The 24,139-nt window shown below is 62.0% G+C and overlaps 2 protein-coding genes across 4 annotated transcripts in view; both read right to left on the bottom strand.

The window, feature by feature from the left end:
• Positions 1 to 7,794: 7,794 nt before the first annotated feature.
• LOC137451716 (antifreeze protein Maxi-like) lies at positions 7,795 to 8,559 on the bottom strand. The gene has a single exon (XM_068159416.1). It carries the CDS (start codon positions 8,557 to 8,559, stop codon positions 7,795 to 7,797), a length of 765 nt encoding a protein of 254 aa, XP_068015517.1.
• Positions 8,560 to 12,564: 4,005 nt separating this feature from the next.
• TMCC2 (transmembrane and coiled-coil domain family 2) overlaps positions 12,565 to 24,139 on the bottom strand; it is a 32,457-nt gene continuing 20,882 nt past the window's right edge. For 2 of the 3 annotated variants that reach the window (XM_068159702.1, XM_068159703.1), the window contains 3 exons: positions 15,326 to 16,263; positions 14,858 to 14,993; positions 12,565 to 13,932 (listed from right to left, as the gene is read on the bottom strand). In XM_068159702.1, the coding sequence (XP_068015803.1) occupies positions 13,621 to 13,932; positions 14,858 to 14,993; positions 15,326 to 16,263 (1,386 nt within the window). In that variant the 3' untranslated portion in view covers positions 12,565 to 13,620. Of the gene's footprint in view, positions 13,933 to 14,857; positions 14,994 to 15,325; positions 16,264 to 20,692; positions 21,072 to 24,139 lie in introns of those variants that run through there. The other variant, XM_068159704.1, reaches the window with a different exon arrangement.

Below are 24,139 nucleotides of genomic sequence, written 5' to 3' on the forward strand. Positions count from 1 at the left end.
GGGGGGGGTCCCATGGTGCAGGGATGCTGCTGGGGGTCAGTGCTGTGCCCCAGGCCCAGAGGCCAGGGAGTCAGAGAATTGTTGGGGTTGGAAGAGGCTTTAAAGCCCACCCAGTGCAACCCTTAGCCCAGCACTGCCAGGGCACCACCGAACCCTGGCCCTCAGCACCACCTCTGCACCGCTCTGGAACCCCTCCAGGGCTGGGGGTGCAGCCTGGGCCAGGGCTTGACAACCTTTTGGGGGTAAGAATTTGCTCCTCCTGTCCAAGCTCAACCCCCCCTGGAGCAGCTGGGGGCCATTTCCTCTCCTCCTACCTTGTCCTGTGCTGGGCAGAGCCCCACGAGCAGCTCAGCCCTGGCATGGCCATGAGGCTGTCTCCCCCCTGACCCTTTCCCCCTGCTGCCTTCCCCTCTGCTCCTGCTGTGTGGCACCCAGACCGCTCTCGCTGCTCTGCGAGGCCCTGGGGCCAGATCCCCTTTCCACTTGGGTGCAGTGGAACCATTTCAGGTCTCCTCCACCCCCCTGGGGAGAGGCTGAGCTGCAGAGGGGCAGGGCAGCAGGGCAGCCTGCCAGGAATGCCACCCCTGCTCCCACCGGGCTGGAGCTGTGTGGGGGTCACACAGGCTCTGCCCCCCACGGCGCATTCCCTGCGTGCTTCCTGCTCCACTAACGACCTTCCAGCTTAGGCAGGGCAAAGTCCCAGTGCCCTGAGGGCTGCTGGGGGGGGGGGGGGGGGGGGTGGGGAGGGAGAGCTGGGGGTCTGCAGCACCTATGGCTCCAGGACATGGAGGATCCCGAGGTGGAGGTGAGGCTGGGGGAGCTCTCAGAGGGACAGAGGTGGTTGTGGGGACAGCAGCTGTGGGGGAAGCTTTCTGGAGCATCCCTGGCTGGAGGAGAAGGGGAGGGGGGGGGGGGGGGGGGTGTGCTGGGCCCTGTTTTGTTAATGATTTGCAAGCAAATGTTCTCCTGGGCTGGGGTCAGAGCTGTGGCAGCTCGGGGTGGGCACCACGTGGGTGCAAGACGCCTGCTGCTTGTCCCAGTGGGCACCAGCTGCTGTTTGAGCTGGTGTAGGAGCAGTGCTTGGCTCAGCACAGCCCAGCCCTGGCTCTGGGAAGCCCTCCCTGGGGTGGGCACAGCCCCTGCCCACCCAATCCCTGGCCACAGTGATGTGTAAGGGTGGCAAATGCCACCCAGAGCCTCCCTGGGGTGGGCACAGCCCCTGGCCACAGTGATGTGTAAGGGTGGCAAATGCCACCCAGAGCCTCTCTGGGGTGGGCACAGCCCCTGCCCCCCCAATCCCTGGCCACAGTGATGTGTAAGGGTGACAAATGCCACCCAGAGCCTCCCTGGGGTGGGCACAGCCCCTGCCCACCCAATCCCTGGCCACAGTGATGTGTAAGGGTGACAAATGCCACCCAGAGCCTCCCAGGGCTGGGTGAGTGAGGGAAGGAACAGCCTCAGTGAGGCTCCTTGAAGGTGGTGGGGGCGAGGGGGGGCACAGTGACCATCCCCCATCCCTGCTGCTGCCTCTCTCCCCATGCTGTGCCCACGCTGCTGGCATTCCCTCACCAGCCCTTGGAAAGGTTCCTTTCAGCCCAGCCCTGCTTTCTGCTGCCTCTGCCTACCCCCCACCCACCGTGGGGTGCCCCCCTGCCCCCAAGCTGGGGGCTGAGCTCCCCCCCTTTCAGACCAGGACTATTATTAACAGCTCCACTTCATCCAACCCTTTCATCCCAAGGATTCCCAAACCCTCTGCTCCCCTCCAGCCTCCCCAGCTCCTGGGAACCACTTGGCCCAGCCCCCAGCCTTCCCCTTCCCCCACCCCCCCAGCTCTCACCCCCGTGGGTGTTTGAAATGGGGGAAGTGACCTCAGTGGCTTTCTGCTGAGGAAATGTCATTTTTTGGGGGGGGGAGGAGGGGAGGTGACTTCAGCTGACCTGCTGAGCCTGCTGCCAGCCCAGGCAGGGCTTTGGTGGGAGAGGAGCTGAGCTCCTGCCAGGCTGGCCTGGGGGAGAGGGAAATGAGGCAGGAGGGAAGGAGGGAAGGAGGGAAGGAAAAGGGACATCCCAGAAGTGTTTCTGCTGCAAAAGGCCTCTAAGATCATCCAGGCCAACCATCAACCCAACCCCACCATGGCCACAGGTTCCTTGAGCCCCTCCAGGGGTGGTGGCACCTCCAGGTGAGATCCCTCTGAGACATCCATGAGCAGCTCCCCTAAAAAGGGGCAGAAAAGGCTCCTTAGGGGCTGGGGCAGCAGGGAGCTGGCTGGAGAAGCAGGAACAAGCTGCTCCCCTGGCACTCCCAGCAGGTCCTGCCCAGGCTGGGCCAGGATTCCCAGCACCTTGAGTCACCCCAGGTCACCCCTTGGCACCAGGCTCCTGCCCAGGCTTGTGCCAGGGAGCCCGGATGCACCAAGCCCATATTTGGGGCAGAGCAGGCTGGGGGGGGGGGACACAAGGTGTGGGAAGGGAGCCATGTGCCTTGCCTTGGGGGTGGTGGAAAGCCTCTGAGGCCCCCAGGGACAGCCTGCAGCAACAGCCACTTGCACAGAGCTGTTGAGCAAGCAGCCCCTGGCGGCGCAGGGCGCAGGTGGCAGTGCCACAGGTCCTGCAGGGACCTTTCTCATAGGGGTGGGAAGGAGCTGGGGCTGCCTGAGGGAGCTGGGGGTGTCCAGCCTGGAGGAGAGGAGGCTGAGGGGAGGCCTCCTGGATCCCTGCAGCTACCTGAAAGGAGGCTGGAGTGAGGTGGGGCTTGGGCTCTTCTCCCTAGTGAGAAGTGACGGGACAGGAGGGAAGAGGCTCAAGCTGCACCAGGGGAGGGTTAGGCTGGGGATTAGGAGCAGGTTCCTGGCTGAAGAGTGGTCAGGGCTTGGCACAGGCTGCCCAGGGAGGTGGTGGAGTCCCCATCCCTGCAGGGGTTCAAGAAACCTGTGGCCATGGCACTTGGGGGCCAGGGTTTGGTGGCCACGGTGGGGTTGGGCTGGATGACCTCAGAGGTCTTTCCCAAGCAAAGCAGCTCTGTGATTCTGTGACTCTGTGCAGGGCAGGGAGCAGCTCCAGCAAAGGCTGCAGGGGGCTCTGAGGCTTTCCCCTCAGCGGCCACCACCTCTCTGGCACCGCAGCGCTCTGCTGCTCCTGCCTCCAGCAACCTCTGGCCGCTGCGTTTTGTGTTGTTGGTTGGCTTTGGGGTGGGTTTTTCCCCTTTCCCCTCAGGTTTGGTGCTGGAGCACTTCGGTGCCTGTCTGAGGCAGAGCCAGCAGCGTTTCGGAGCTCTTTTTGGTGGCGGCTTTGAGCGCCAGAACAATTAACACAACAAAGCTCAGACATCTCTCCTGCCTCTGATGCTTTCAAAGCCGGGCTTGCAGCGCTCTTATGGTCGCTTTTTCTCTGCTTTCAAGGTGCTTCCACTGCGACCTGTTTGATGGCTGGGTGTCTTTGAAGATCTGAAGAGGAGAAAATCCCCACATGAAAGTCCTCCTGTCTTCAGCGCAGCCTGGAGCAGCCTGGAAGGGAAGGGAAGGGGAGAACGGAGGCAGCCGGAAGCTTTGATCCGGTTTCCCTGGCCGCTCCGGGGAGGGCTGCAGCCCACCTGAGCCTCAGACTTCTACACCCACCCCCGAGTCCCACTGGGGACCTGGGAGAGGTGAGCTGGCAACCACCCTGCCTCCAGTTCTGGAGCTCCTATGACAAGAGGGATGTGGAGGTGCTGGAAGGTGTCCAGAGCAGGGCCAGGAGGATGAGCAGAGGGCTGGAGCTGCTCTGCTGTGAGGACAGACTGAGGGAGTTGGGGCTGTGCAGTCTGGAGAAGAGAAGGCTCCCAGGTGACCTCATTGTGGCCTTCCAGGATCTGCAGGGGGCTCCAGGAAGGCTGGGGAGGGACTGCTCAGGATCTCAGGGAGTGATAGGGCTAGGGGGAATGGAATGAAGCTGGAGGTGGGGAGATTCAGGCTGGAGGGGAGGAGGAAGTTCTTCCCCATGAGAGTGGTGAAGCCCTGGAATGGGTTGTCCAGGGAGGTGGTTGAGGCCCCAGCCCTGGAGGTGTTTAAGGCCAGGCTGGCTGAGGCTGTGGCCAGGCTGATCTAGTGTGGGGTGTCCCTGCCCATGGCAGGGGGGTTGGAACTGGATGATCCTTGTGGTCCCTTCCAGTCCTGACTGATTCTATGATACCCTGAAGCCCCAGAGCTCCCCCAAAGCTGCTCTGGCTGCTGGCTCTGTGCAAGACCATTGGGGTTTGGAGTCTCCCGTGGGGTGTATGAAGAAGAGTGTGGCCAGCAGGGCAGGGGAGGTTCTCTTCTCCCTCTGCTCTGCCCTGCTGAGGCCACATCTGGAGTGTTGTGGCCAGTTAGGAGCTTGCCAGTTGGAGAAGCACAGGGAAATGCTGGAGAGAGCCCAAGGAAGGGTCACAAAGCTGCTGAGGGGCCTGGAGCAGCTCTGTGAGGAGCAAAGGCTGAGAGCCCTGGGGCTGAGAGCCTGGAGGAGAGCAGCCCCAGAGGGGAGCTGGGCAGTGCTCAGCCAGAGCTAAAGGCTGGGGGGCAAGAGGCTGGGGCTGGGCTCTTGGCAGTGCTGCCCAGGGACAGCCCAAGGGGCACTGGGCACAAAGTGGAACCCAGGAGGTTTCACTTGAACTTAAGGAGAAGCTTCTTTGGTGTGAGGCTGCTGGAGGCCTGGAGCAGGCTGCCCAGGGAGGCTGTGGAGTCTCCTTCTCTGCAGAGCTTCCAACCCCCCCTGGCCATTGTGCTCCTGTGCTGTGGGTGCCCTGCTGGAGCAGGGGGTTGGACTGGATGATCCCCAGGACGATCTCTAAAGCCCCTTCCCACCCAAATCACTCCATGACCCTCTGAGACAAGCCCCTCCATGTGCTTCTGAAACGCTCCAGCCTTGTGCCAACCAGGCAGGGGAGGCCCAGCCCCGGCCCAGCCCCCGTGGGCACTCGGGGAACCAGCCCTGCTGGCTCTGCCAGCACCACCTGCCCGGGGGCTGCGCTCGCCCGGCCAGGGCACAGCTGCCACGGGGCCCTGCTGGCACCTGGCACACCCTGATGCTGTCTCCTTGCCAGGCTGCCAGCTCGGCCCTGCCCCCCCAGAGCCTGCTGAACCACTCTGCCCGGGTGCAGGTTTGGCTGCCTCCAGGAGCAGGAGAGGCAGGGGGGGAGCAGTGGCTGCGGGGTGGGGGCAGGAGCTCAGCCCTGCTCACACGCTGGGCAGTGCTGCTGCAGGGAGCTCCCAGCTGGGATGCAAAGCTGCTCCTGGACCAGGGCAACGATGGCCAGAGCTGTGCAAACCCCAGGGGCGAGAAGCAAGGCTCCTGGTGGGCCCTGGGGGTAGATGGGGGCTGCTGTGCCCAGCTCACACCTGGAGAAGGTGGAGTCACAGAGGTGCCTGGGTGCCTGAAGATGCAAAGTGTGGCCTGGCTGGATCCTCAGGAGTGCCTCAGCTGGCAGCCTGCTGAATGTGGGACCCACCAGCTCCAGCCCTCTCAAGGAACCTGTCTGGGTGCTGCTTTGCATTCACAGGCAATCAGCTGGGCTGGGAAAATCACCCTCCCCTGCAGCTCCCAGCGGTCCCACACTCGCTTGCCATGGGAGGCACGGGACAGGTTCCCTCATGGGATGGGCTGGGGGATGGAGGCTCCTGGCTGATGCAGAAAGGGCTCTGGGCAGAGCTGTTTGGGAGCTCCCTGCTCCCCCAGTGCTGCCCAAGCCCTGTGCAGACCCCACCAGCAGGGCCATGGTGTTGGGCTGCAGCCTCACTCAGGGTCTGGCTGAGCTCAGCAGGGCCCTGCCCAGCTGGGGGATGCTTGAGCGCTGTGGAGATTCCATCACAGTGAGGCAGAGCTGAGGGGAGGTGTTGCCAAGCTTGCTGTCCCCCCAGGCCACCTGAGTCACTGAGCTGTGCTAAAGGATGACAGCCAGGGGCTTGTGCAAGCCCCAGGAGCAGCTGAAGGGCTGGGATGAGGGTGCCTGAGTTGGGAAGTGCCCCCGGTGCTGCCCCACACCTCCATGCTCTGCCTGCATCCCCCACAGCAGCTTGCTCTTTGTAGCCTGGAGGGCACCAGCGGCAATTGGGACAGCAAAGCCATCCCAGAGCCTTCAGGAGGCCTGGGAGGGATGGTAGCAGTGCCCTTGGTGAATGCCTTTGGCCATCTGGTGCCTGGCATGGGGCACAGAGCCTTGGACTGGGCTCCTGCTGGGACCTGAGCATCGCTCCGCGCTCAGCCCCTCGAAGGGATTGGCAGAGCCCAGCCTTGGTCTGAGCTGGGGGCTGACTGCCTGGGGGTGAGGCAGGCTGCAGGGGAGGGGCAGTGCTGCCCCTTCTCCCTGCTCCTCCTGGGTAGCTCTTGCTGGGCAGGAAGCAGCTGAGGAGGCAGCAGAGCCCCTTCCCCACCCCAGCCTCCAGCAGGCTGTGGGGGACCTGGCAGCCCTGGGGGGGGGTGGGAGGGGGGCTGCAGCTCCCTGACTTTTCTAACCTTATCGAGCTGCCTTTCTGCTGCTTTCTCCGGGAGCCTTTTCTCCCCCTGCCTCTCCCCCTCCTCCCCTGTGCTTTGTAGCCACCGACAGCTCCACTTCCCCCCCTCCAGCCCCGCGCTTTGATCCTCGGAAGCAGCAATTGATCCTCCTTATCTTTATTGCGGTGCAGACATTCCCAGCACTGCCCTTAATTAAATTCCTCTTCATTTTCTTCCCTAAGCCTTTTCCCCCCTCCCCCCCCTGTGTCTCCCCCCTCACCCCAGACGAGGATTTATTTTCAAACGTGCAATTAAATCATTAGATTGGCCACGAGTCTAAGGGCTGGCTCCGGCAGGGCTCTGCTCTCCGTGCTCAGTGGGGGAGAACCCCGGGGCTTGCCCTTCCTCTCTCCCTCCCAAGCTGCTGGGCTCCCAAGAGCTGGAGGTGCTGCTGGTCCCCCCCCCCCCCCCCCCCCCGTGCCCCAGGCTGGGCGAGGAGCTCGGCCCTAGGGGCTGCAGGGTCTGGGAGCAGCTGTTGGCTAAGGGGCAGAACGTTTGTGGTGCCCACTGGCACGGGGAAAGGCTGCCCAGGGGGGTGGTGGAGTCACCAGCCCTGGAGGTGCTGAAAAACCCAGGCAGAGATGGCTCTTGGGGCTGTGGTTTGGTGGCCATGGTGGTGGTGGGTTGATGGATGGGATGGGATGAGATGGGATGGGATGGGATGGGATAGGATAGGTCTGACCAGACCAGACCAGGCTGGAAGAGACCTTTGAGATCATCCAGTCCAACCTATCACCCAACACCATCTGATCAACTAAACCCTGGCACCCAGCAGCCCATCCAGGCTCTTCCTAAACACCTCCAGTGCTGGGGACTCCACCACCTCCCTGGGCAGCACATCCCGGTGGCCAATCTCTCTCTGAAGAGCTTCTCCCAGCCTTAACGACCCTCTGATTTCCAAAGCCCAGTGGCGGCAGGAGCTGCTCTGTGGTGCCTCTGATGCCTGCAGGTGATGTGGAGTCCTCCACCGCCGCCACCAGCCCTGCAGGGGGAGAATGTTGCCACCCCTGGCTCCCTCCCAGCCTTTGCCTGCCCGCTGGAAGCAGAGTGAAGCTGCTGGCAGGGGCAGGCAGACCTCCTCCTGGCCCCAGTAGGGCAGGGAAGGCTCCTGGGGGCTGGCAGCACTGCCATGCTCTGGGAAGGGCCATGGTGGCATTGGCATTGGGCTTGGTGGCATCACCACCGCCCAGAGTAGCACAGGTTCTGGTTCTGGTGGCACTGGCATTAGTTGTGGTGGCATGGGCAGTGGCCATGGTGGCACCAGCACTGGACACAGGGGGACAGGCAGTGCTCAGAGCAGCACAGGCTTGGCACAGGTACTGGCTGTGGTGGCACTGACGGTGGTCATAGTGGCATGAGCACTGCCCAGAGCAGCATGGGCACTGGCATTGATTTCAGGGGCACTGGCACTGGCTGTGGTGGCACTGGCCCTGCTTGCAGTGGCACAGGCACTGGCCATGTTGGCACTGGCATTGATCACAGTGGCACTGGTACTACCCATGGTGATATTGGCATTGATTACAGTGGCACTGGTACTGGCTGCTGTGACACAGATACTTCCCAGAGTGGCACAGGCACTGGCCATGATGGCACTGGCATTGATTACAGTGGCACTGGCTGTGGTGGCACTGGCCCTGCTTGCAGTGGCACAGGCACTGGCCATGTTGGCACTGGCATTGATCACAGTGGCACTGGTACTGCCCATGGTGATATTGGCATTGATTACAGTGGCACTGGTACTGGCTGCTGTGACACAGATACTTCCCAGAGTGGCACTGGCACTGCCCATGGTGATATTGGCATTGATCACAGTGGCACTGGCACTGCCCATGGTGGCTCTGGCACTAATTACAGTGGCACAGGCACTGGCCATGACGGCACTGCCCATGGTGGCTCTGGTACTGGTTGCTGTGACACAGATACTTCCCAGAGTGGCACTGGCACTGCCCATGGTGGCACTGGCACTAATTACAGTGGCACAGGCGCTGCCCACGGTGGCACTGGCACTGCCCATGGTGATATTGGCATCGATCACAGTGGCACTGGCACTGCCCATGGTGGCACTGGCACTAATTACAGTGGCACAGGCGCTGCCCACGGTGGCATGGGCACCGCCTAGAGCAGCACAGGCAGTGGGCACGGTGGTATTGGCCCTGCCCGGGGTGACTTTGGCCCCGGCCGTGGCACGGCTGGCTGCAGGTGAGCGCCGAGCCGCGGGGGGCTGCGGCTCTGCGCCGCTCTAAGCTGTTCCGCTCGGAATTGTTTTCCTGCAGCCACTTTGACCCCGGGGGCAGAGACTATTTTTCCTGTAGATCAGTCGAAATTCCCCCGGAGACAGCGCAGGAATGTCAGGCATGTTCTCCTCGGTACCAGCTCTTTCTTCTTACGCTCTAAGCTTGGCCACGCCGCCCGCGGGGGGAGGGAACGTCTGGGGTCCTGCCGGCTTTGCCATTGAGGGCTGCCAGCAGCCACCCCCTCCCCTCCCCAGACTCCTTCCTCCTCATCCTCCTCCTTGGGAGAGCCTTCCCTCCGCCCTGGGGCAGCCAGCCCGGTGGGTACCCAGGGGAAGGGCTCCGTGCCAGGGTTCGCAGCGGGGTGAGGAGAGGGCAAGCTGAGGATGAGGCAAGGCCACTAGCAGCCCCCCGAGAAAAGGAGGTGAGGGAATTTGGGGGGCTGCAGAGGGGAGCAGCTGCCAGCTTTTGGTGCTCCTCGCCTTGGGTGCTGCCCGTGGAGATCCAACCTGGTTTAGTCTGTTCTGTCCTACCTCTGGAGCCGGGGGGATGCTGTGAGGACATCGTGGGAGTGCCAGCAGCAGGGCAGAGGGCAGCAAACACATCTGGAGCTGGCAGCCCAACACCAGCCGGCTCATTCATCACCATTAAGGGCAATTACCCCTTAGAACCCAAACCAATCAATTGTTCTTCCTTCTTCCAAGTTGACAGGATGGGGAACGGGGCCACTGCCCACAGGCCACCCCTTGTCCCACCACGGGGCAGGGGCACCCCAAGGTGAGTTTGGGTGGCACCAGTGGTGTGGTTGGAAGGCTGCAAACCAGTCCCAAAGGGGGAGCACAGAGGAGCCCTGCAGAGGGAGAGGTCTCACCCCACCAGCTTGGTGCTTCTCACCCCTGCAGACCCCCCTGGCCCATCTCTGCCTCTCTCACTGAGCTCCCTCTATGCAGTGGGCACCAGTGCCCGCATGCACCCACACCAGCCCCAGGGGATGCAGCTTGCAGTGGGTGCCAGCTGCTCCCAGCACCAGGGAGGGAGTGGCTGAGCCTTGGGACCCCGAGGAGCAAGGCTGTGAGGGTCCCCATGCCCGGTGGCATCCATCTGGGATGCCTTGCTGCTCCCAATGCCAGGCAGGGGGTGGCTGAGCCCTGGCACCCTGAGGGATGAGGCCCTGAGGGTCCCTATGGCTGGTGGCACCCCCGTTGGCGTGCCTCGCCGCCCGGCGCCCCCCGGGGCCGTGGCTCTGCCTGATGCCAGGCTCGGCAGCAGAGCGGGAGCCCAGCTGCGGCTATTACATAAAGAGCAATTAGCAGGCGGGCACGGGAGGCTGAGTGGCATTAAGGAATTCCTCCCGGGCTGACGTCAAAGCTTCACCTCTCCTCCTGCCACCCGCACAAAGGGGGCCGTTATGAACCCCCCAGCCCTGGCCCCCGCTGGCAGAATGCGAGTCCTCAGGGAGCCCCGAGCCGCTCATGCCCCGTGGGCACTGTCCCTGCCACCAGCGCCGACGTCACCGGCGGCTCCCTGGCTCCCTGCGCAGCATTTCCCGGCTCCTGCTGCCCCCTTGCCGGGCATGGGAAGATGCCAGCAGACCCCCCCCCCGCCAGCTGCTTGCCCAAGAGAGGGGGGCTCGGCTGGGTGCCCAGTCCTGGGGAGTAGGAAGGTGCTGGATGCCGGAGGGGATGTCGCTCCTGGGATGTGGCTCCCGGCTGGCACCACCTGCCCCTGGGCTCCTCTGCTGCCCGGGGTAGGATAGAGTGGAAGTGGGCACCCCGGCGGCTGGGAAGGGAGGATCCAGCGATATTTGGTGCCGAGCTGTGCCTCTCACCTTCTCCCTGCTTGGGCACTCCGGGGCACCCACCTCCCGCTGGCAAAGGAGCCTGCAGCCTCCTGGGACAAGGTGCTCGCTGTCTGCAGCACCAATCCCCTCCTTTCCTGCGAGCCCAGGGACACCAGCCCCCCTTCATTCTCTGATCAGCCCCCCAGCTCCTCCTTCAGTCCCTGGGCATCCTCCCCCCCAGCCCCTCTCGCTGCTCCAGACCCCCGTTCCAAGGGAGATGGTTAAGGAGAGGTGGGAGATGCAGGCAGGAAGGGGCTAAAGCGACTCCGCTCTGCTTTTGCAGCCTGTTTAGCGAGGATGCTCCAGAGCAGCTGCCGGCTCCTCTCCAGCGGATACCGGGGGCCCCCCTGCGGCCACGAGTCCTGATCCGAGTCCCCTGACCTGGTAGGATCACGGGGAACGGCAGGAGAGGCTTTTCCTTCTCCTTCCCCTCTCCTGCTGCGGGAGTGGGGCCGGGAGCGGTGGGGCAGCTGCTCCTCCAGCGCAGCCCTCAGGGGCTGAGCTTGGGCGGAACCAAGCAGTGAACGGAGCTGGGTTTGGGGAGCTCAGGCTTGGAAATGTAACTCCTCACTGGCTTGTTCTTGCAGGTGCCCTGCTCTGGGATGTGAAGCTCCTGCACTGAGCCCCAGCTGCCGGCATGCACTGGCAGTCGTGCCCTGGGTGTCCCCTGCAGCAGCAGCAGCCAGGCTTTGGGGAGCCCCCACCAAGGTCTGTAGTGCCCCTGCCTGCTCATCTCACCTGGGAATGGTCTCTCCACTCCAGGGTGCTCCTGCACCGTCCTGCATGCTGGGGCTTGGCTGTCTTGTCTCTGGTACTAACCCCACAGCAGCTCCTAGATGCCCTTTGCAGCAAGCACTGGGGATGCCTGGGAGTGGAGCTCACCCACGTGCCCCTCACCCATCACCAGCCAGAGGCACTGCCAGGCCATCTCAGCCCCCCAGCACCCTCTGCCTTGTTTCTCCCCACCTGGGACTGCTCAGCAGCCACTTCAGGTCCATTTGCCACCCTTCCAGGTCAGAGCAGCTGAAACTCATCTGTGCTCCTCTGCTCCTGGCTGCCCCCAGCCCACCCGTGCTGGGCTTGCTCACAGCCTGTGGTAGAGCCTCAGTGCAAACCAAGGGCTGGGATGTGCCTGGTAGCTGCTGGCTCTGCTGCCAGGTGTCTGCAAGGTCATCTTGCTGTGGTCACCTTCCACAAGCCATGGCTTGTCTCCATCCTCAGCTTCCTCCACCAACCTCCCATCCCTGCTGATGCATCAGACTCGGCACCCTGGGGTCAGGGCTCCCAGCCAAAGCCCTCCTCTGCAATTCCAAGGTACAGAGGGTCTCCTGCCCAGTGTCCTGCTCCCCCCAGCACCCAGTTGTGCTGCTGGCTCCTCTGGCAGGGCTCCTGCACCAACCTCTGGCTGCTGGGACACGCTGGGAGCTGCGCTGGTGTGAGAGGTGATGCTCAACGCGGCACTTGGTGCCATGGTTTAGCCATGGGGTCTGTGGTGCCAGGGTGGACTTGATGAGCTCTGAGGTCTCTTCCAACCTTGGTGATTCTGTGATTCAAGTGCCTGGGGGATGCAGAGAGCTCCATGTAGGGCCAGAGGTGAGCCTGGCCTAGCCCTGGGAGCAGGGAGATGGTAGGAGAGGACACACAACCTCCCCTCCACAGCTGGGGCTGCCCAGGGAGGTGGTGGAGCCACCACCCCTGGAGGTGCTCCAGAAGCTGTAGGTGTGGTGCTCCAGGATGTAGTTTCGTGGTCCTGGCAGGTGTGCTGTGGTTGGAGTTGATGACCTTCAAGGTCTCTTCCAACCTTCATGATTCTGTGGGTCAGAATCCCCCTGCCCCACACCAGCTTTGTGTATGAGGCTGGGATGTGCCACAGGACAAAACCCACCCAAATCCCACCCCCAAAAAACCATTAAAGGGTCAAATTCTGAGGCCAAGTGATGGAGGACCTCTGAGGGTGGTGGAGCAGCAGCATCTGCACCAGAGGAGGATCTGCCTGTGCATATGCCTTTATAGATCTATGTACAGATATATTTATACCTCTAATGTGTGTGTGTAGAGCTATAGTACAGAAAGATATAGGTAGGAAATAACTGAAGAACCATCTGAGACAGCATGCTGTGCTCTTGGGTAGGGCTGGGGGCAGGGGGGAAGAAGGCAGCTGCTCCCCTTCCTCCCCCTCCCCCAGCTCTCCCAGCTCTTGATTCACAAATGGGGAGAGAGTCTTGGGGTTAAATTAAAAACCACACACACACACACACACACAGAGACAGACAGACAGACACAGTGCAGGGGCTGCCAGGCCTGCAGGTGTGATGCTGCACAGTCCAAGTGTCCCTGAAGAGATCAGATCAAAGCTGAAGGAGAAGGAATCAAATCGATGAAGGGAAACCAGCTGAGGGGATGCTGCTTGTGCTGGAGCTGTCTCCAGCATTGGGTCCCCCCCGCCTCTGTCTGCCCAGCTCCACTGTCCCAGCCCTGTAGGGACACAGGGCTGGTGTCACAGCCCTGCTGCGTCCTGCCTGGGCTGTGGTGGGGTTGGGAGAGGCTGGTGGGATGCGCAGGTCCTGCTGTGCTGGCTTTGGACCTGCTTTCTTCTTTGCCACCTGCTTTGCTTCCACTCCATCCTGGGACTGAGCTGTTTTGCCCTTTTGGCCTTCCAGGACAGAAGTGCAACCCCAGCCCCAGCTAACCTCTCCTCTCTCTCTCCACAGAAAGTCCTCTTGGGGCCAGGTTTGGTCCAGCTCAATCCTTCCCACCGCCAGCAGCCCCCTGCAGAAGGCCTCTTTCCCACCAACTTCCACAACAGAAGGACATTGAGAAACTCATCCAAAACTCCTAGAAACACCCCCAAAGCCCCCTAAACTCCCAGGTTCATCCTCCTGCTTCCCCATCCTGCCCAGCCCAGACACCCCAGGGGACCAAGGGGATCCCAGCTCCACCAGGCGAAAAGCAAACCGCCGAGAGACAACCCAAAGGCTTTGCACCACCTCCCCTCGGACAGACCTCGGGGAGGGGGCAGGGGAGGCAGCAGTGGCCGGGCTGCAGATCAGCTGGGGAGCAGGATGTGCTCCAGGAAGTAGCTGATGGAGTCCCAGTGCTTCCAGAGGAAGAAGAGGAAGAGGACGAGCAGGGCGGTGCTGAGGATGCGCGTGCGAGTCTTCATCAGCGGCGTGATGAAGTTGGCGATGGTGGAGACAAAGACCAGCAGCACGGCCATGAGGGCCAGGATGACGTTGATGAACTTGCCCAGCAGTGCCCTGGCGTTGGCATTCTCCACCCCTTCCAGCTGCACCACCTGCTGCTGCTGCTGCTGCAGCTCCAGCTTGGTCACCCGCGTCAGGCAGGACTCCACCGCCTCCTGCGAGGGACAGCAGCGGCTGCTCAGGGGCTCCCAGAGGGGTCCTGCCCTGGGCTCTGAGGCCTTGCTGCTTGCCACAGCTGAGCCCTGGGTGGTCAGCTTGCCTGGAAAGGAGTTTCCTTCCCACAGACCCTTGGCCTGCTCCTCACTGGCACAGGTTGCCCAGGGAGGTGGTGGAAGCCTCCTGCCTGGAGGTGTTTGCAGCCAGGCTGGAGGTGGCTGTGAGCAGCCTGCTGCGGTGTGAGGTGTCCCTGCCCATGGCAGGGGGGTTGGAGCTGGCTGAGCCTTGAGCTCCCTTCCAACCCTGCCAGCTCTGTGATTCTGTGATCTGCTGGGGCACTGGGGCAGAGTGCCCAGAGAAGCTCTGGAAGCCTCCTCCCTGGAGGTGTTCAAGGCCAGGCCTTGAGCAACTTGTTCTAGTGGGAGGTGTCCCTGCCCATGGCAGGGGGTTGGAACTGGATGATCTTTAAGGTCCCTTCCATCCCAAACCATTCTGTGATGTGCAATCCATGCCCACCCTGCTCTGCCTGTGCCAGGGACGGCCTCAGTGCCCTGAGTACCTACTGCAGCAGAGAGGATGACCCAAACTGGGACAGTGGGGACTGCCTGCTGGCCCACACAGGGCTTGGAACAGCCTGGGGCTGGAGCCATCCACCCAGGGCCTTCAACACAGTGGGGGCTTGCTGGGGCACAGACAAGGATTTGGGGGGACAGGGCTCAGTTACCTGCTCCTTGCTGTGCCAGCATCACAGTGAGGACCTCATCTAGAGGGTGCCAGAGAAAGGGACCCACCTTGCCCACCCTCTGTCCCAGCCCAGGGTCCCTCCCTTGCCCCACAGATGGACCCAGGGAGGGTTGGGCTCCATGATCTTAGAGGCCTTCTGTGGAGGGTGCAGGGGGAGGCTGAGCCCTCACCCTGCCCTACCTGGATGTCCCGTGCCCTCTCGTAGGACTGGTAGGCCACCTTCTCCTCCATGCTGGCCAGCTCCTGCTTCAGGTTGGTCATTTCGTTCTGGTGCAGCTCAGTGAGGTCGTTGAGCTGCTCCTCCAAGCGCTCATACCTGCACAGGGAGGGTGGAGGGGTGCTGGGGTGGGCAGAGCTCCCTGCAGGACCTCCTCCTGTCCTCCTCTTCCTCCTCCTGGGCACTGGGGGAAACCACCTGGTGCCTCTGCCCCACCCTGCTCCTGCTTATGGCTGCTGAAGGGGGAAAGCCTGGCACGATCCTCCATGGCAGCGCTGCTGCTGGGGAGGGTTGGCAGCAGAGAGGAGGGCAGCAGAGAGGAGGGCAGCAGAGAGGAGGGCAGCTCCTTCCATCCCTGGCACGCAGGGTAAGCTTAGCAGGCTGGCAGCTTCTGTGGTCCTTAGAGCCCCCCAGCACCCCCCGACCCCTACCTGTAGCGCTCCTCCTGCAGGCACTGCGTCATGTAGGTGTAGTCCCTCTGCAGCTGGGCCTTGAGGTCCTCCATGGAGTCCTCCAGGTGGGACTGGCTGTCCTTGATCTCCCGCAGCTCCTCCAGGATGGCGTCGAAGCTGTTGTGGTGGCTGTCCAGGGTGTTGGACTTGGGGCTGCCCAGCCCGCCGGGGGCCGCCCCGGAGTTGCTGCCGGCGGCCGAGCCGGAGGTGGCGCTGGAGCACTCGTCGTCGCTGCCGTACTTGGGGCTGGAGACCAGGGTGGCGCTGCCGCTGAGCGCCCGCGCCGCCTCCTCGGGGTGCCCGTCGTCCAGCGCCTCCTTCAGGTGGGCGATGTTGTCGGCGCTGCCGAACTTGTTGCGGATGAGGCTGGCGAACTCCCGCGGCTTGGAGACCACGGCGCTGTGGGTGGCCTGGGAGAGCCCCGAGAGGCCTCCCTTCACCCCTTCCACCACGCCGCCGCCGAAGCCGCTGATGCTGGAGCGGACGTTGGCCCCCACGTCCTTCAGGCCCTGGTGCATGTCCCTGAAGACGTCCTTGGGCTGCCGGGAGGGGCCGTTCTGCTCGATCTCCTTCAGCTTCTTGTGGTAGTGCTCCAGCTTCTTGTGCAGCTGGGCGATGGTCTGGGCCGACTTCTGGTTCTTCTTCTCGAAGACCTGCTTGATGCGCGACGCCTGCTGCTTGTCGGCGTTGTTGGCCAGCTTCAGGTACTCGGCCACGTTGTCGTCCCGCGCCTCCTGCTCGATCTTGATCTGCTCCGTGATCTTCAGGATCTTCTGGTGCAGGTGCTCGATGGCGGCCTTCGTCCTCTGGGGGTCAGGGGTGCCCTCGGGGACGTCCAGGCAGATGGTGCCATCGGCGTCGCCGTGCCCGCCGGTGCCGGGGGGCAGGTTGAGGGCGGTCACGTCCCCCTTGTCCAGCTGGGGGCAAAGAGAGAGAGAGAGAGAGAGGAGGGAGATGCTCAGCACAATGCAGGGAGGTTGGAGCTAGATGAGCCTTGAGGTCCCGTCCAGCCCTGACAGTTCAGCGGCTCCCTCTGCCCCCCGGCAGCTCCCTCTGCCCCCGGCGGCTCCCTGCACCTGCAGTTCCTTGCCTCCGGCGGCTCCCTCTGGCCCCAGCGGTTCCCTGCCCCTGCAGCTCCCTCTGCCCCCAGTGGCTCTCTGCCCCCTACAGTTCCTTGCCCTTGGCGGCTCCCTCTGCCCCTACAGTTCCCTACCCTCGGCGGCTCCCTCTGCTCCTACAGTTCCTTCCCCCTGGCGGCTCCCTCTGCCCTCGGGTGGCTCCCTGCCCCTGCAGTTCCTTGCCCCCGGCAGCTCCCTCTGCCCCTGGCAATTCCCTGCCCCCCGGCAGCTCCCCCTGCCCCCCGGCGGCTCCCTTGCCCCTACAGTTCCCTGCCCCAGCAGCACTGCCTGGGGAGGGGGCAGGAAGGGAACGCGGCAGAGGAGGAGGAGGAGGAAGAGCTGGGCAGGAGAATAGTTAACCAGAGCAAGAAGTTGTTGGTTTATCCCCCACTGGTTAAGCATTGCCCTTGCAGGCCACTGGCACCCCAGCCAGAAGCAGCAATAAGCTGAGGAGGGTTTGGAGGATGGTGGTAGCCACTGGCTCTCAGCAAGGAGCAGCCTGACTGACTTCCCATCCTCTCTCTGGGCACAGCTGGGCACCTGCTGGGTTTTCTTTTCTGGGCTGCTGGACACCCTGTGCCAGCCAGGGAAGAAGAGGAAGCAAGGAGGCAAAACTGGAACCCATCCTCAACTCGCAGCAGTGAGAGCAGGGATTGAGCAACCTGCAGGTAAACTTGTCCTTTGTTTGCAGTCTTGGGTGCACAGAGAGGGTTTGTAGCTGAGGAGAACCTCTGCCTTCAATCCCAGTCTGTAGTGACTTAGGAGCAGCCTCCGGCCCCCAGGGAGCAGCCTCCGGCCCCCAGGGAGCAGCCTCCAGCCCCCAGGGAGCAGCAGGCTGTGGTTGCAAGATCTCCTTTACTTTCTTTCCCAAGCTTTCCCACCTTGCATTGCCAGGTTCCTCTTCCATGCCCAAGAAGCCACCTAGAAAGCTTGGACACAGGCTGATAGCCATTTCCAGGTGGAAAGATTGGAGGTTTTGGGGGAGGGAACCACTCCAAGGGGGTAAGATTGGAGCTTTTGGGGAAGGGAGCCACTCCAAGGGGGAAAGATTGGAGCTTTTGGGGGGAAGGAATCACTCCAAGAGGGAAAGACTGGAGCCTTTGGGGAAGGGAACCACTCCAAGGGGGAAAGATTGGAGCTTTTGGGGGAGGGAATCACTCCAAGGTGGAAAGATTGGAGGGTGTGGGGGAGGGAACCACACCAAGGGGGGGAAATTGGAGTGATTCCTTCCCCCCAAAAGCTCCAAGGGGGAAAGATTGGAGCTTTTTGGGTGAAGGAATCACTCCAAGGGGGGGAAAATGTGGGAGCTTTGTGGGTCAGGAAATCATTTGCTTGAGGCCACACTTAAAACCGCTGGACTGCAAGCTAGGGGGCCAGGGTCTGCAACCCAGGGTCCAACCCGGGCAGGTTGCTGTGCCACCTGGAAACAAGCCCAGCCAACCCATCAGTGAATCTTCCCAGCTGCTGGGTTTGCTCTTGCAGATCCTTATGCAAATCTCAGTGGTTGTCTAAATGGCTCCTGGCTTCTAATTAAGAGGCTGCTGGAAAGTTAAGCACTGTTGGCAGACCTGAATAGGCTCTCATTCCCATCAGGCTTCTCCCCTGAACGACCCTTTGATGGGGGTAACGCCGGGAGATCATTACTCAGGAGTGTGTTGTCCCCAGGAAATGCCTTGCACGGGAGGGAGGAATGTGCTCAAGATGCTGCTTTGCAAAACACTCCTGCTCGCAGCAGGTCCCACGCAGGGTTTGGCAAAGCAGAAGCGAGTGTTGCCCTCCTCTTAGTGCCTGGCATCTCCTATCCCTGTCCTGCTGGGAGCCTGGGGGTGCTGCTGCTGCTTCATGTAGGAATCAGAGAACCAATAAGGTTGGAAAGGACCTCAGAGACCATCAAGTCCAACCTAGCACCCAGAACCTCCTGACAGCCAACCCATGGCTCCAAGTGCCACATCCAATCCCCTCTTGAACATCTCCAGGGATGGGGACTCCACCACCTCCCTGGGCAGCACATCCCAGTGGCCAATCTCTCTTGCTGGGAAGAACTTCTTCCTAACACCCAGCTTGAACCTCCCCTGGCGCAGCTTGAGACTGTGTCCTCTTGTTCTGCTGCTGGGTGCCTGAGAGAAGAGACCAACCCCCACCTGGCTCCAATCTCCCTTCAGGGAGTTGTGGAGAGCAATGAGGTCTCCCCTGAGCCTCCTCTTCTGCAGGCTAAGCAACCCCAGCTCCCTCAGCCTCTCCTCCCAGGGCTGTGCTCCAGACCCCTCCCCAGCTTTGTTGCCCTTCTCTGGACACCATCCAGCAAGTTAAATGGTTGGCCTGGATGATCCCAAAGGGCTTTTCCACCCCACCCCACCCCACCCCACCCCATGATCTTTGCATTTATTTGTGGGGCAGCAGCTGGGAGCAGAGCAGGGAGGGCAGGGGGGCTGGTGACCAGCTGCCTGCCCGTGCTGACATGGCTCTGGGGTGAAACCCTTTCCCCAAGCCCCCCGAAAGCTCTGCTCTCTCTCTCTCAGCATCACAGGGAAGCCACAGGAGGTTACTGCTCTGCAAACAACCATCCAAAGGAACAAAACAAAAAAAAACCCCAACCCCAAACCAAATAAAACAGAGCATTAAAGACAGTGCTGCCCATCCCTGCAGCATTAACAGACAGTGCCTGCTAAATCCCAGCAAGCCCAGATGACTGTGCAGTGGATTTAACTGGGGGATTAGTCAAAGCCACACTTTCCCTACATGCAGAAAGCCTTCTGCTGAGCACATCCCAAGGGAAAAGCTGTTTTCCAGCCCTTGTTGCTCACAGGGGCTGATGTGGGATGAGGGAGGAATGCAGGGATGCAGGGAGAGGTGGAGGGGGGGAGAAGAAAAAGCCTAAAATTGTTGTTATCACCAGAGTTCAAACCGGGAGAGCTGAGATATGCAAAAGGCTCAGGCTAATAAGCTGAGCAAACAGTACTTAGAGGGCCAGGGCCAGGCACAATTATGCAATGCTTGGGTTATTTGCTGCTGCAGGTTGGAAGGAGGGAAGCCTGGGTGGAGAGGCTCAGGAGAGGAGCTTGCTGAAGGGGGGTGGGGGGGTGGGGGTGGTTCACTTGTGGTCATAGCCCTGGCATGGGGCTGTGGGGCTCCCAGCACACCCAGGAGCAGGAGGGATTTGGAGGAGTTCTTAAGGAATTGCATAATGGTGGCAAAGTTCAGGAGCAAACTCTCCAGGCACTTACTCATGCCCTGAACTGTTCTGTTTTCCATCCCTGCTGTAGCCTACTGGAGGTGCAGAGGATGAGCTCACACCGTGGCTCCTGCTGCCCTGACCCCGAGCCACAGCTTTCACTGAGCTGTAGCCACAGCTCCCAGCCAGAAGGTGACACAGGGACAACACAGCTGTGGGAAGGACCTTATGCACCCCTGAGTGTGGAAGGAAGAAGTGCCAGCGAGCTGCTGAGGGATGCTGGCATGCAGGGCAGACCTGAGGAGCTGCTGAAGCGTGCCCTGAGCCCACGGTGGCTGTGGCAAGCCAGCAGAGAGAGGCCACAGCCAGCACAGAAGCCCAGGTGGGAAGTGGATGTGGGGAGGTTGGTTTCTGGGGCAGCTACTAACTGTGGTCCTTCCATGGCCCCAGAGCTCCTTAGCAGCACAACTCAGGATGGCATCTGCCCTGTGAGCTGCTGGTTGTGGTCAGCCCAGTGCTGCTGGGGACACTCTGGGTGTCCCAGCCCCATCCCCACAGGCTTCCACAGCCCTGTGCCTCCTGGAGCAGAGCTGCTATTCCCACCAGGCCACATTACCCACCCCAGGAGTTGAAAATAGAAGCAGGAGCCCTGACTCACACTTCCCACCCTGCTTACTTCCAAGCCTGCAGCAGGGACCAAAGCAGGCAGCTCCGTGCCCCCCTCCCTGTGCCCTGCCTGGCCTGGCCTGCCCTACCCTGCCCGCTCCCACATCGCCCCCGATGGACACAGCAGGCCAGCAGCAGCTGCCTCCACTCCTTTCCCAGCCTGAGGAGCGTTTGTCTTGTATCCTGTAGAAGCAAGGTAAAGGTTTCAGCTCACAGAGCAGCTCCCCAGCCAGCCTTTGCCGTGCCAGCACGGGGTGGTGCCTGCGGGATTCATTCACCGAGCACCAGAAACGCAGGTACCCGAAGTCCCCCTAAAGTCCTTCTGCCCACCACCATCCTCCACCTCCTCCCCACAGCCTTATCCTAACCCCAGCAGCTGCCAGGACCTACCTCCATTGCGGGCAGGGCTCGGGTCCCCCAGGACTAGTCGGTGCCGGCTGCTTGGCCGCGTCCCCGCCGCGTCCCCCAGCCTGGCAGCGCCGGGCGGGCAGCGCTGGCTGCCATGGCAGGGTGCCTGGCCGGGGGGGAAAGCGGCAGCTGACGGCAGCAAAGGTTTGGGGGAGCAGCGGGGAGGGAGGGAGGAGCTGAGCCCTCTAGCAGCCCCCCAGGAGGGCTGGCCCCGCGTCCCCCCGGGGGCTCCCTCCCGACGGCGCAGGGCTGGAGCGTGGCTGCAGCAGGATTGCAGACTCAGGAGATCTGCGGGAGCTGTTTACGGCTCTCAGCCTCCGGAGCTTTCAGGGCTGAAATGCAAACCCCCCCTCCCCCCCGGCCCCGTGGCGGGAGATTCGCACGCCTGCAGCCCCAGCCGCTGCCCTGACGCGCAGGGTCGGCACAGGCTGCTGGCAGCTGCTGGGTCACCTCCCGGGACGGGGAGCCCCGCAGAGGCTGGGGGAAGCGTGCACGAAGCAAGCCCCGGGCGGGAGCGGCGCACGGGGGGAGCACAGTCACCAAACAAGGAGCTGGGCAAGCCCGGGGGAGCTAAACGCCGGGAATCAGCCACTCGTGTCAGGCCCAGAGAGAGCCCTGGAAGTGGAACCTGCCCTGGGCGCAGTGCTGCACCTCTGAGCCCTGCAGGGTGCAGACCCTGGAGCTGGGGCTGTCTGGGTTTAGCAGCTGGGGGAGGCAGCAGGAAGATCCTTGCACTGGGATGGAGCCAGGTCCAGGTGGCCCATGGAGCGCTGCCAACCTCCTCACACCACAGAGGGACGATGGGCAAGGTGGCACCGACCCGGCTCTGCCGCGGGAGACAGGGCCAGGCTTGGGAAACAGCCACTCAGCTGCCCAGGCACCGGAGTGGGAGGCTTCAGGTGCAATTCGAAAGCCATTAAACGGGATGGCTGAGCAGCTGACAGCAGGCAGGGGATGGTGGCAGCCTGGAGTCACCTCCCAGGTGCTGCATTCGTGTGGGAAGAGACCAAAGTGAAAGTCCTGGGTGAGAAAGGAGACCCAAGAGGCTCACAGTTCCTGTCTTTGACTCAGCCCAGGCCCGTGGGGGTTGCACAGAGCAGGGTTTCTGTGGCCAGCAGTGCAGGATCAGGCCTGGATAAGGGAGATTGAGGGAAGCAGGATTCAAGCCCACAGCCTTACCAAAGCCCTCAACGTGCCTGGGCTGAGGCTGACAGCTCAAACCCGCTGTGGCTGCAGAGCAGAGAGCATCTGTGCAGCTGCAGACAAAGGGACAAATGAGAGAGGCTCATCTGCAGCCCTCAGCTTTAGTTATGGCTCACAGAGAAGCAGCAAGACAACAGCTTAGCAAGTCTGCTCTGAATGGTGCAGGCTGGCCCAACAAGCTGATCATGACCTAGATGCAAGTTCAGTGGAGAAGACCAAGCTGCTCCCACAGCTGAGCCGTTCCCACCCTCCCTTGGGCTCTCCCTATGTCCCTCCATGCCCTGGAAGTTGGAGCTGGAGAGGCTCTGGGTGCAATGCTGCACCTCTGTGGTGCACAGCCAGCACTGCCCGTGCTGGAGCTGGCCCTGCCTGGATTTAGCAGCTGGGAAAGGCAGCACAGAACTCCCCCTGACCCTGGTTTGGTTTGAGGGCTCCACAAAAGCACCACCCCCAAGCCTCTGTTCCTCTGTATCCTGCAAATGCTGAGCTCCCCTAAACCTCAGCATGGACACAGCTCCTGCAGAGCCAGCAAAGAATCTCTGCAGGAACACTTCCAGAGCAATTGCTCTGACAGCTCTGGGCAGGGACTGCCACAAGCTGCCTGCCTTGTCAAGCCTGGCACTGTCAGATCCTTCTGGACCTACAGTGATGCCTATGCCTGCATGCCCAGGGACCCCTGGGTGCCAGGAGCAGGGAGGAGGCAGCTGAGCTGCACTAGAGCATCCTCAGCCAGGCTGGGAAAGCTGCATATGGATGAGCAGGAGCCAGGCTGCTGATACAGGTAAAGAGCTGCCAGCCCAGTGCTCCTCAGCCTGGTGTCTCCAGCTGCTTTTGCTGTCCAGAGCAAGAGGCTTCTTGGCTGAGACCTCCAGCCCTGCCAGCAGCAACCACACAGAGCCCAGCAGCAGCCTGACTGCCCCAGCAGGCACCACCTTGCTCCTCACCCCTTATGCCTGGACATCCCAAGTCCTTGCCCTGCCCGTGCCTAGGAGCAGGGAGGGGAGCAGGGAGGAGGTACTTACAAAGACACCCAGCAGAGAATTTAAGAGCAATATCCTCTTCCCAGGACAAGAGTCAGGAGGAGGTGGCTCTGGCAGGAGCAGGCCCTGGTCACTCCTGCTGGTGCTCCGGCAGGCAGCCGCATCCTCTCCCTCCATCATGGCTGTGGCTAAGCAGTTGAAGAACCAGAGGACTGCAGGCTGTGTGCTTGCAGAGGAGGCTCTACGAGGCTCTGAGGCAGCCAAGAACAAGCAGCACAGGCTGGTGAGCAGGGAGGGAGCCCAGGGGGGGAGCAGGAACAGGCTGGGAGCTGATCCTGCTCCTCCAACTGTGCTGGGAGAACAAACAGCCCCACCGAGTGCTGCCTCCCAGCTGCCTTCTAGCCGTGCAGAGAGCAAACCCAGGGCCCCCCCAGTCTGAGCTGGGGTGATGCCACTACCCCCCCAGGGCACAAGGGGCAGTCCCCAAAGTGGGGGACGTGGTGTCCAACAAAGAAAGGCTGAGATTCACAGCGTGTGGCGAGGCACAGGGCACCGGGAGGCTGTGTGTGGAAGGAAGGTGGTTGTGTGGCTGCAGGTGGGCAGCTCCTGGGGTCCATCCCTGCTGCCTGCCCTCAGCTCCCTGCTTCCCAGTGCCTCCCAGTGCTTCCCAGTGCCTCCATGCCTCTCCACACCCTGTGAATCCCAGCACTTCCTACCTGGACACCACATCCTTCAGCCTGGGGACTTGTGCCTTAGGCTTGCAGGTCACCAGGAGAGCAGCAGGGGTGATCCCATGGCCACCCCTCAGGGGTGAAGCTGCTCAGGGCCCTGCCTGCCCTTGGAGAACCTTTGGAAAAACTCCCAGCAGTTTTCACTGGGGAGGTTAAGTAACCCCTGGGAGCTCCCAGGATGGTGCTGCCCTTCCACTGGCTGGCTGGCTCAGCCTTAAAGCCACCAGCAGCACCCCCAGTGGGTTTCCACACCCCCAAAGGGCTGCTTGGGCAGCTGGGGGGTGGACTTCTGGCAGCTTTTGTTTGCAGGGGAAGGCAGAAGAGGCTGAGCTCAGCTGCAGCAAGGTGAGGAGGCACAAGGCAGGACCCTGCTTTGCTCATCCTGACTCAGGAGCCAGATCCTGCTCTCAGCTGCAACCCAACCACCTGCCTGGAGAGGAGAGCTCATGGTACAGATGTGAACCTCTGCTACCCACATCCTGCCCTGGGCATCCACCCCACACACAGTGATAGGG

The sequence above is a fragment of the Melanerpes formicivorus genome, unplaced genomic scaffold, assembly GCF_026170545.1.
Source record: "Melanerpes formicivorus ecotype bairdi unplaced genomic scaffold, bMelFor1.0.p_v2 SCAF_46, whole genome shotgun sequence".
Classification (NCBI taxonomy): Eukaryota; Metazoa; Chordata; class Aves; order Piciformes; family Picidae; genus Melanerpes; species Melanerpes formicivorus.

Coding starts and splice junctions, on each gene's coding strand:
- LOC137451716 (XM_068159416.1), bottom strand. CDS start 8,559: ATGGGCAGTGCCAGTGCCACTGTGATCGATGCCAATATCACCATGGGC.